This window comes from Ictalurus furcatus, chromosome 16, assembly GCF_023375685.1.
Source record: "Ictalurus furcatus strain D&B chromosome 16, Billie_1.0, whole genome shotgun sequence".
Lineage (NCBI taxonomy): Eukaryota > Metazoa > Chordata > Actinopteri > Siluriformes > Ictaluridae > Ictalurus > Ictalurus furcatus.
In genome coordinates this window covers 2996581-3009025 of record NC_071270.1, presented here as the reverse complement: position 1 = coordinate 3009025, position 12445 = coordinate 2996581, and the positions used below count along the sequence as shown (strand labels likewise).

Here is a 12445-nt window from a genome sequence, read left to right as displayed (position 1 = left end):
CATATTTCATTTTAGTAGGAGTGGGCAATTATTGCGTGTTAAGGCCTACGGGTCTTCACCGTCAGGGTTTCTTTTAAGATGAAGGTGTTGTTATACTGAAAGTCTGGAAAGTATGCAAATGACTGAAGTTAAATGGTTGATATTAAAAATGGATTTAAAAAATATAGCATGTAGAAGGTGGAAGATGATTCACAACATTGACACCAGACATATATATATATATATTTTTTTTTGCATTTTATTTCTAACAGCACAAATATGTCGAACATTTCTCAAGTACTTCACTTGAAGGTATAGTAGAATAAGATTTTATGAAAGTGTAATTAGACTAAATCATACGTCACACTTTTTGATTATTAATGCTTGGTATCATCAGTAAGGTGTACAGGGTGAACAGCTTAGATTAGACTAATGGCACAGGGTTTGAACTTTGAGGTATCTCCAACTGTAGCACAGTACTAATGATAATACATTCTGTTCAATAGTGAATATGAAGAATAGAGCTGCTTAGATAGTCTCACCTATAAACAATTAACTACAACTATTAATTCATTTCTTATTCCTTATCATTTAACCGGATGTTTGACAAGTGCTTCTCTGCGCAGTGTATCTAACATTGCTGGACCTACGCGTCGATCAGCAAGGCCTCCGTGCTGCAATCGAACAGGTACCTGCCGTTCACTTCTTGACTGTTGTCTGGATGTTTAAGAAAATCCAGCACTGCCTCCTTCAGCTCCGGAGGAGCGCTCTTACTGAACTCGACCACCTCGGTCAGGAGGTCCAGTATCCGCTCTCCTTTTTCATTTCCAGGTGTGAAACACTCGGTGATGTCCAACAGGGACTTCAACTTGTAGTTTCGGTAGGGGATTTTTTTGGAATCCAGAAAGATCTTGAGGTCTTTGCTTGAAAGGTCCTGGTTTGTTTTGTTGTCCCACAGCTGATCGTGGAAGGTTGACACTAGCCTGGCCCATGAACATTCACCTGCGGGAGATGCCGTGTGTTAGCAAAGGTCTCACTCATTAATTCCCCACCCTGTGCCTCGGATTAAAGTAAATCAGTGTATACTCACCTGCGAGCAGAATGACCAATGCTTTGCCGTCTTTGTGCAGTAAACTCCGGTAGAAGGAAACCGTGGCCCCCGGATCCTCCACATAGTACAGCATCTGTGAAAAAACAATAAGTTAATCTTGATGTTCTTCTGTTCATGACTTAGCAGTTAATGGCTTGACATACTGCCAGCTACTGTAACGTTTTTAACCCTCAGTCTATCTTCTATATCTTTAATCTCCATATTTAAAAATGACTGATGAGCCCAAAAAGCTATTCCAAGCCATGATTAGGCTTAATGACTTAAAGACAGTGCATGTTCTGGCATTAAACCAATGCATCTTCTAAGACACGTGAAGCCAGCGGCGTCTTTTCAAACTGCTGCTCGTGCCACGTCACAGGAGACATATACTAACTGCTCAGTTCCGTTCACATGTGCTAACAACCATGATTGACTAGCACCATTCAGATCGACATGGAAAAAAGAAAAGCCATCCTTTCCCCTCCACTTGTGCCCGCTTGAACCATCAGACCCAAACAACGGTGGCATCATGTGGAAAACTTGCAAGCTACCAATTACAGGGTTGAAACGTTAGAAATGATGCTCTAATATGGATAATTTTAGAAACCTAATCATACTCTCATGTTGCTAATATTACACAAAATATTAAATATTATACCCCCTCTGATTGGCCAGCATCTTTCTAGTATCCCTCTTTTGATCCAGATTTCTAATATTACTTGAAATTGATTAGGAATGAAAAGAAAATGACAGTAAGGAATACTCAGACATGCATCTACCAACCTGAATCAGATTAATCAAGTGCATCTTTTTGTCAGTGTTTCTCATCTTCCATTCCTTCTCGAACGCCGTCGCAGTCATTGTATTCCATCTGGAGGTGATATAATCAAGGCCTGGCATCTTCGATATTAAAGCTAGAAGAAAATATTCCTGCATGAAGTACGTTCTGAAACATTTTATTCCAGACTTAGTGTTGGGGGCTAAAGCAATTTTAATACATTTTAATACATTCTTGGAGTACCACCAAGGCACAGGGAGAACATGCAAGCACTGTGCACACTGGGAGGAGACAGATTTGAACCCCCAACCCCCAAAAATGTAAAGCTTGAAATTAGTGCAAATGTCTTGAAATAGGGTTAGTAATCGTAAATTTGCTTAATAACAAATACTAACTAAATTTCGGAATATTGTAGATATTTTCACTTGGTAAGATGACATTTTTTTGCAGTGTACCCAAACCTTGTACCTACCTAGCGTTTCTCTTTAAAAAAAAAAAAATCTGTGCTTTTTCTTTTAAAATAAATTAGGTCTGTGGAATGAATCGAATTTGACCATGAATTAGCTCGGGCCTTAGCTATAGCTTACACCTTTTATTCATCACACAAACAGCTTGAAAGTAAACGACAATAAAGAACAAATTAGTGTTCATTCTTACTCTTATATTTGTTAAGCATTTCCTTGCTGGGTTCCACCACCTCATTGTCCACTTTGGCTTTTGGATGCTTTTCATGCAGCACTTTGATAATTTCCAGATCGATCTCACCTAGAGAGAAGATGCCAGATTTTAATACGGATACCGCAGATACACGTATAACAACATAGACTGATAGATGTTATACCTGATCCGCTTCCCACTCCCATCACGTTTAGAGTGGGTTCTCCTGCTCCGATGCTGCGCAAGCCGGAAAGACAAAGGGTGAAGAGTGTATTATTTTGCATTATAGCACAAATGCATAATAGTAATAGTGTATTACTGATCATAATCACACAATGTAAAGTATTAGTGCAACAGCATATATTTAGGGCCCAAGCACTGAAAGGGCCCTATTGTTTATTGTTCATAATGATTATTAAACTAGTCCGCATGGTGGCTTAGTGGTTAGCACGTTCGCCTCACACCTCCAGGGACAGGGGTTTGATTCCCACCGTGACCCTGTGTGTGCGGAGTTTGCATTTCCTCAGGGTACTCCGGTTTCCTCCCCCAGTCCAAAGACATGCATGGTAGGCTGATTGGCGTGTCCAAAGTGTCCGTAGTGTATGAATGGGAGTGTGTATGTGAGTGTGCCCTGCGATGGATTGGCATCCTGTCCAGGGTGTACCCCGCCTTGTGCCCGATGATTCCTGGGATAGATATAGAAGATGGATGGATGGATTGAGCTGTATGTTTGGTCAAAGGGCTTGATCACATGGATGTGAATATTGTGACAAAGGGCTTGATCACATGGATGTGATATTGTGACAAAGGACAAAGGGCAAAGGGCTTGATCACATGGATGTGAATATTGTGACTTTCAACAGACTTTGTCAGAATAATGTCTTGACACAGCTGATGTAAAACTGTTAAAGGATTTTTGATATCTTAAATATTGTTGCCACGATAACAAATCAAACATTAATCTTTGTTTCTGTTGTTTTTGAGGCCCTTGGCATGCTTAAAAGTTCTTGAATGTCAGCCCTTGGTAGTAGGCAAAAGCTGACATGGGACTGGAGGGGGGCTCAGTAGCGCCCACTTTTGACTAAATTGGTGTTATCAGTTTTACCTACGGTCACCAAACTCAGTACATATATTGTTTTCATCAAGATGGACACGTGTCAAAATGACAGTCGTTAGCTCTGCCCAACAGGAACTCGGCCATTTTGGATTTAATGTGGATATTTTGAAAATAACTACTCCTCCTTTGGGATTCATGTGATTGTCACCAAACATGGACAAAATTATGCGAAGACATTGCAGATGCTAAATTGAAAAGGGATTTTTTTTTATATATCTCGAACGCTGTGGCGAGGCAATACATTTATAGTGGAAAAAGGGAAAAAGGAAATGTTTCATATCTTCTGCATGCAGTGAGTTATTTAGATGAAACTTGAGCTGTATGTTTGGTGACAGTGGCTGATAACATGGATGTGACTACTGTGAGTCACAGTCATAGCACCACCAACTGGCAGCAGGAAGTGTGTCACTTAAAACAGCCATTCAAATAGTCTTCTTATATTTATCCAAACCACTTCGAACTTCGCCAAGGATTATAATTTGTTGTGACTCGAGGACGAGTCCTGTCTATCTGAGGGGAGGCGTAGAGTGATGAACGCTGGGGGTTTCTCTTTGTTTGGCATTGGCCCCGCCTATCTGAACCTTTCCACAGCATGTTCTCTTCCCATTGACTGAAGACAGGAATGATTAAACTCACCTGGAGCAGAGGGAAGTGAGAGGTAATAGGTGAAAGGAGACAGGCTCGGCAGGAAAAATGTGACTGTCTTTTTGGCGCTCAGGGGAAGGTTGGGACCCTTTGAGATGCTCGAGACCATTGGGGTTGTTCGGCAATGAAGATAGCTAGATAGATTGTATTTACATATTTAGATAAGGGTGGGGGGTATTTAGGAGCGCTGGTTATATGTTCCAGGAGCGTTTGAAATGGACTGTGTGCAGAAACAGGACTCATCACCAGAAACAAAGTTTTCTCTGGGGCACTAATCTGGCAGCTGATTCCTTTCCCTAGATCCCAGGGTCGGGTCTTGTTTTATATTTTAATTTTCTGTTATGTGTTGTGTGTGTCTGTGTGTGTCTTTGTGTGTATGTTGTGGTTGTGAGTTTTAAAGTTTATATGAACATGTCACTCCATGTACACTGGGCTGGGGAAGGGCTGATTTTTTTCACACTGATTAGTGTTTGATCATGATTTCTATTGTACCGTGTAATAACCAGCAGAGTGCAGTGCAGTGGAGAGTTAGAGTTTTATTTGTGTATCGCCGTTTGGCCTAGTGAGGGCATACAGAGTAAATGTTTCATCAAACTTTAATACTCTTTACTTTGTATAGTTGGGTGTTTTACTCTACAGCACTCGCTTCACTGTGCATTGTTTTCATACACCCATCAGGTGGTCGACGCTGCTTTGGCCCGTCATCGCTGCTTACAGCTATATTATTCTTTAGTATAGCATTTTGTTGAGTTTTTAATGTTCATAACAGTATATGTCATAGTGCTAAAATGTATAATAGAGTGTGATATAGAGTGTATTAGGGATGGTAATAGTGTGTGAAATCACCCTTAATATGCATAATGGTGCTTTTGTAGAATGCATTAGTGATATATGGTGTATTAGTGTTCATAATCGAGTCTGTTATAGAGCTTATTAGTATTACGTTAGTACACATAATAGAGCTTTATAGATGTTATACACAATATAATTTTATAGAAAAATTATAGTGTATTAGTGTTCAAAATAGTGTCCTAGAGCATATTAATATACACAAAACAGCATTATAGCATGCATTAGTATGCACAGTAGCTTGTTGTATAGTGTATTAGTGTTCATAATAGTATTATAGACTGCATTGCTGTTTGTAATGGCGTATTATAAAGTGTGTGGATGGTTTGCTGCTTCAGGGCCTGGGCAACTTGCAATAATTGAGGGAAGCATGAATTCTGCTCTCTACCAGAAAATCCTAAAGGAGAATGTCTGGTCTTCAGTCCGTAAGTTGAAACTCAAGCGCAACTGGATTTTGCAGCAAGACAATGATCCAACGCATAAGAGTGGTCTCTAGTTTGTGTGTGTGTGTGTGTGTGTGTGTGTGTGTGTGTGTGTGCGATTGCAGTGAGTGTGTACCTGGCCAGGATGTCTGGGAGCGTCAAATGGATGAACTCTTTCATGCACTGGTGTTCGGCTGAATTCGCCAACAGCAGCTCAAAGGTTTGCAGGTATCTGGAATGATCATTGGCCAGGTTCTGCATTTTTATCTTTTTTTTCTGAAACACAGGAGCATTGCAACTATCACCTTGGATCACACAGTATTGTGGTGTTGGTGAGAAAGAAGATCAAGCGGGAAGTATTGTTAAAACAGTACATGTGCTGTTTTATTGGCAACACAAAGGCTTGGTTGGTTGATATGGAGAAAAGTAAGGTTACTAACATATTAACTGTGAACATAGCAGTTCAAATCTGAGTTTTAAAGCCATGTGACATAAGTACACCAAATGGAAATTGTTGGCTTTTTTTTTTTTTTATATGTATTTGGAGAAGCAAACATTTGATCCTCTTTGAAACAGAGGATCTGTTCCAGCCTGCCCTCTGGACTACTGAATAATCTGTCCCGTCCTGAGAGGGAGGCCATGGAGAAATACATCTCAGAGTCCCTCGAAGCCAGCATCCTCTGTCCTTCCTCCTCCCCGCTGGGTGCAGGCTTCTTCTTTGTGGACAAGAAATACAAGACTCTTCACTCTTGTACTGACTATCAGGGTCTCAACAACATCACCATCAAAAAAAAGTACCCCCTGCCACTCCTCAACTACGCCTTCGACCCACTGGATGGGGTCACCATCTTCACTAAGTTGGACCTGCAGAACGCGTACCATCTCGTCAGGATCACAGAAGGGGACGAGTGGAAGACAGCATTCAATACCCCCTGGCCACTTCGAATACCTGATTATGCCAGTCGGCCTCACCAATGCCCCGCAGTGTTCCAAGCCCTGATCAATGACGTTCTCCGGGATTTCCTGAACCGTTTTGTCTTCGTATACCTGGATGACATATTAATCTTCTCCCGAACCCCTGCTGAGCACATCCTTCACGTCCATCAGGTCCTGGAGAGGCTGCTAGAGAGCCGCCTGTTTGCCAAAGCGGTGAATTCCATGTAAACTCGGTCAGGTTCCTGGGGTTTGTCATTGAGAGTGGGCGAGTGAAGGTGGACCCTGAGAAGATCCGGGCTGTCGTTGAGTGGCCCAGACCTACCACCCTTAAGCAACTTCAACAGTTCCTGGGGTTTTGCTAACTTCTATTGCCGATTCATACGAGACTACAGCCGAGTTGCGGCACCACTCACCAGATTCACCTTCACCTCTACCTCCTTTGTGTGGACCCCTGAGGCTGAAGCCAGACTGAAGGAGCAGTTCACCAATTAATCATAGAGGTGGACGCCTCTGACTCGGGGGTGGGTGCAGTGCTCTCCCAGCGAATCGGCCCTGACCAGAAGATCCACCCCTGCACCTTCTTCAGGCGGTTCAACTTTACTACCACCTACTGCCCTTGTTCTAAAAATTCTATGCCTGATGCCCTCTCACGCCAGTTCTCCTCTGGAGAGGAGGACATCCCAGACCCCGACACCATCATCCCTCCGGCTAGCAAGGTGGGGGCAGTCATGTGGGAGATTGAGTCCATAGTTCAGAGAGCACAATGCACCCAACCCAACCCAGGTAATGTCCCCAACGCTGCACGTTTCCAGGTCATCCAATGGATCCACTGTTCCCGGTTCGCAAGTCACCCTGGCTCCAATCGCACCCTAGACTCATTGAAATGGCACTTCTGGTGGCCTACAACGGACATTGATACCCGAGCCTTTGTGTGTGCTCGTAATAAGGCCCTACACTGGCCACCTGGCGGCCTACTACAACCCCTGCCTATTCCTAGTCGCCCGTGGTTGCACATTACCTTGGACTTTGTCACTTCCTCAATTGTCAAAGCCTGTACATTTCGTGGCCTCAAGTGACTGCAAAAGACCTGCAGCAAGACTTGGTGGCAACAGGCACTTAGGTTTCAGTGAGCACAGTAAGGTGCTTACTAAACGCAGAAGGTTTCCATGCCAGAACTCCAAGACATACACCACTACTGACCCAAAAGCACACGAAAAGTCAGCTCAAAATCATATAAATAAGCCATAGAAATTTTGGGATTCTGTTCTGTGGTGCGATGAAACAAAATTGGAACTTTTCAGCACGATGGATCAGCGGTATGTCTGGAGGAAGAAGAATGAAGAAAGAACACTCTCCACAGTCAAGCATGGTGGTGGTTCGGTGATGCTGTGTGGCTGCTTTACATCCTCTGGCACTGGAAACCTGCAGCGTGTGGAAGGCGAGATGGATTCATTGAAGTATCAGGAAATCCTAGGAGAAAACCTCATGCCATCTGTGAGGAAGCTGAAGCTTTGGCGTCATTGGACTTTCCAACAGGACAATGATCCCAAGCATACCTCAAATTCCACCAAGGCTTGGTTGCAGAAGAAGAAGTTCTGGAAGATTCTTCAGGGCCATCACAGTCACCTGACTTGAACCACAGAGAAAATCTCTGGTGGGATTTGAAGAAGGCGGTTGTAGCACGCAAACCCAAGAATATTACTGAACTGGAAGCAATTGCTCATGAAGAATGGGCTAAGATTCCTCAGGATGCTGGTGTCTGGCTATGCATCTCATTTGCAGCAGGTCATAACAGCAAAAACAAGCCCTACTAAGTACTAAAGATGCTTGCCATGAAGGAGTTGAATAATTTTGAGACTGGAGAAGTCATTATAAGATGCATTTTCAGTTGAATTTGGGGAAACCACTTGAAGAATTGGCTTTGTTGAACTATTTCAATCGCTTTTGTTTGATTTGTTCATTGCAGCTGAAAGTCTGTAAATTTGGACAATAAACATGATTTGCAATGGGGGTTGAATAATTTTGATTGCAACTGTATACACACACACACACACACACACACACACACACACATATATATATATATATATATATATATATATATATATGCAATATAATTATCAGACCTGCTTAAGTGCACTCTTAGAGGCAAGAGGGTAAAACCAAACAATTAAAATCATGTTATTTGGTAAATTAGAGTAACATTTCACTGGATGATAGAACTTTAGTTTGCTAAATTTGGATTTACTTAAAGTAAACAATAACTTTGCAAGTCAGTTGATCTGAAACAAGACACGTGCTCATTTGCAGTAAGTTCGTTTGTGCTTAGGCAGTAAGACGCAATACACCAACTGATCACAGGGCACCATGCACACTCACATTCACACGCACATTCATACCTAGCGCCAATTTTTGTGGGTACGGGGAAAACGTCAGAAAATCTGCACATACAGTAACCCGGATCAAATATCAGGATTAAAATCTGGAACCCTGGAGCTGCCATCTCATCTCTAGAGATTCATTCATGCTAAATATGTGTGAATATTTCTGTATTGGGAATATGTTATAAAATTGACATTCTTTAAAATGCAGCTTTCGGGTGCTTTTATCACGGACAGCAAATGAATTTTATAAGAACGGGACTAATAAAAAATATTCAGAATGTAAAGAAAGTACACATAATTGCTTGCAATTGAAATAAAACCCATGAATCATTCATGAAATTTAGACAAATATGAGTGCCCACCGACCACAAACACATTTACAGTGTGAACTGATACACAACGTAAAGTACTTACACAAAGGACTTACTTGTCTTCTGCCTCTTGTTCTGTGGACACACAAAGTGATGCAGGGATTTGTTCTTTGCAGATCATTGCTCTGGTTTTTAAAGCTGCAGCTCCACCCACTTTCATCCTTTGGCACTATTTCATTTTCAGGACTGGTTTGTTTGACAGGACTTTCCACATATAATTTATCCCCACCTTTGGCTCAAAATAAGGTCTAGCTACTGTCACTGTTTGTTTTACTACAAACCATTTCTGACTTGCAATGTTGTGCCTTTTCGGGAGAATTCATGTATGAACGTCACAGATCAGATCAGCATCGAGTATCAGCAGACACCCAGAGCTCGGATATCTGATTTTATATATGAAAAATATGTGGATTGGATATGCATTATGTTTTCTCCATCTATAATTGATATACAGTAGCTGAGGTTGAAGCCTCAGTATGTTGAATGTTCCATTTTGTTAAAAATGAAAAAAAAAAGAAAAAAAAAAAGAGGTAGTTCTCAGTTCTGTGGAGTTCTGTGTATTAGTTAGTGCATTCATGTCATACAGGAAAACCATAATTATTCCCATGGAATCTTCACCTCGACCCCCAACTGGAAGTTTGTGGGAAATAAGGTCTTAAAATAGCAATTTTCGTTTGCATTTCACATAATAATGACTGACAACTGTCAAAATGACCACATGCATCAGTTCAATTAAAGATTAAGAAGCGATGTATGAAGTATATTAAACATCATATGATAAGCAAGAAATAAGCAAGTATAAACCGCTTGAGGCGACCACGTCATCAAAAAAAGAGCAAATGTACATATGAACACTTGGGCCATTATTCATATGTAAATATGAACATTTGGGTAATGCTATTATAGGGAAATAATCTGAACAGTATTGTAAAGTGTTAGCCCTGTTTGTTCAAGGAAGACTTACTCAGGTAAAAAAAAAATAAAAAAACATCCAAGCCCACCTAAATTTTGCCAAAATCATATGGCAAAATATGTAATGGTCTGATGAGAACTTTTTGAGTATAATTCTAAAATATATATTTGGCACAAAAACAAAATAGATTATCACTCAAAGAACACCATACCCATGGTGAAGCATGGTGGTGGCAGCATATGGATCCAAAACGACTGAGCGTTTTATTACAAGCAAAAGGTGCTTTAACAAAATAGTAGTTAAGGAGTGTGTATACTTGTGCAACCAGGTTATTCTAAGTTTTGTCTTTTCCTTTTATTTGACCTAAAACATTTCTACTAGTATTTCACTTAAATTTTGTTGAATTAATTTAAATTCAATTAAATTTTATTTAGCCCTAATGAGCAAGTCAGAGGTGACGGTGGGAAATTCCCTGAGAAACATGAACCAGATTCAAATGGATGTCACCCTGTGTGCGTGGTTATAAATCATTTCTCTTCTATAACTGTATATTATAGAGTCAAGTAGTGCTAAGTGTTTTCGATAGACTTTAACTCTTTTTAACAGAGGCCAGAAAATGGAATTTGCACCTGTTTTGGTTGTGCACGTGTTCAGCATTGAATTTAATTGTGATGTCATACTCCACAGTAGTGGTTAATGGCTCATATGAAAGTAGACACTCTGGGCTTTAAGAATTTGCAGTTTTTCATATTTATTTCCTTTTTTACCTAGCCTACTAGGTTTACATGGTATAATTTTTTTGTGGCAGCTGTATACGGTCTTTTTCTATCAAAAAATCTTTAGTTGTGCAGTCTGTTTTATCTTTTATCCCTGTACCAATGTTATTATGGAGAGATGTGATTTGTACCCTCTGTGTTGATACCAAGCCTTTGCTTCACTGACTGTCTTTCAGACACAAAGGGTTGGCAAGTTCAGGTAAGGATATGCCTGGAAATGGAGTCCTGATATACTGTTTAATATTTAAACCCCTCGTGTGTCTTTGTACTGGGGGAAGTATTGTGTTTTGCCGCCAGAGCCATACCGAGCCTTTGTTCTTTGTCCTCGTTTCCCGGTGTTTTGATCCTGCTCTCGTACTCGTTTCTTGGTTTCTTGTCTCTGCCTGGATTTGCTCGTTTGCTCATCGCCTGGCCCTCTGCCTGTTTTTTTGACTACGTTTTTGCCTATCAATTTGGATTCGTCTGCCTGTATCTTTAACAAAAGCTTAAACTGCACCTGCATCCATCTCTAACCCACGTAACATGGCACTGTTCCAACGAAAAAACAAGCTGTAATCAGATATTGCCAATGATTAACAAGTAAATGCCAATTTAATAAATATATATCTTTCTATGTTTAATCCTACTGGTGCTTAATTTAAACCATAAGGACAAATTTCTTTGGACGTAATAGTACTCTTGTCACTACTCTGACATATTTGTACTAGCATGATGATGTTTCTAATGGAGAATAAATATAACCTAATGTAAAATAAAGCCTTTCTGTAAGTGGCTCCTGATACTTGTGTCTGCAAACCTTTGTAAATACAAATGTACAAAAAATCTTTCCGTTTCCCATTACCCCGTCATGATACTCTACACACAGAAACCCAACAGTGTCCTGACTAATCTTATAACAGACTTGTGGTGATAAAATAATTCTTTTGTTTATGTTGATTGAAAATGTCTGATAAGTCGATTCCCATTCTGCCGGAACGCCAGTGTACAACGAGATAGGGTTAATATGAGCATCATTAGAGCTTCAACTAGTAGTCTATCATATCAAACATATCAAAGTTATCAAATGTTCACTGATTGAGACTTGAGTGTAAACTGTTCCTAGTAGTTGCAGCTCGTGCAGGCTTAGACAGGTCTTTAGCCCTCTGAGGTCATTCAGATTTGCATGGGCTAGGTTTCCCCAGGGCACCTGTTATTCATTTCAGGAAAATGATGAATCTTAGTGAGCCAAGAATCTTGGTGAATACTGAAGAATGAGGAATGTATATTACATTCAAGCCTGTTTTGAGAGTGTTTCACAAACGCCTTCTTCAACAGAGCTTTAATGATGAAGTTCTAAGTACATCTTTGTTGACTTCGTCCCAGACTGAGTCTTCTATACGTGGACTAGGGACTGATACTGTTACAGCCTCCAGGTCAGACTGTATTGCACAATCACCAACTGCTATGCAGTTCTATACATCATTACCTGTTAACCGAGTTACACCAGTTAATTTAGACATGTGCATATATGTCTGTGTTTCTCAGTGTG

General features: G+C 40.7%; 1 protein-coding gene across 1 annotated transcript; it reads right to left on the bottom strand.

The window, feature by feature from the left end:
* Positions 1 to 625: 625 nt before the first annotated feature.
* Positions 626 to 5798, bottom strand: LOC128620641 (histamine N-methyltransferase-like). The gene is made up of 6 exons (XM_053645854.1): positions 5674 to 5798; positions 2689 to 2741; positions 2505 to 2612; positions 1853 to 1983; positions 1070 to 1163; positions 626 to 981 (listed from the first exon to the last, which is right to left on the bottom strand). The coding sequence occupies exons 1-6, from the start codon at positions 5796 to 5798 to the stop codon at positions 626 to 628; spliced, it is 867 nt and encodes a 288-aa protein (XP_053501829.1).
* Positions 5799 to 12445: the final 6647 nt, after the last annotated feature.

What these genes read in the sequence shown, in the direction of transcription:
- LOC128620641 (XM_053645854.1), bottom strand. Translation starts at nt 5,798, where the DNA reads ATGCAGAACCTGGCCAATGATCATTCCAGATACCTGCAAACCTTTGAG. An exon ending in ACTTGATTAATCTGATTCAG is followed by an intron (nt 1,164 to 1,852) that starts GTTGGTAGATGC and finishes GTTTTTTCACAG; the next exon opens with ATGCTGTACTATGTGGAGGA. An exon ending in ATTGGTCATTCTGCTCGCAG is followed by an intron (nt 982 to 1,069) that starts GTGAGTATACAC and finishes CATCTCCCGCAG; the next exon opens with GTGAATGTTCATGGGCCAGG.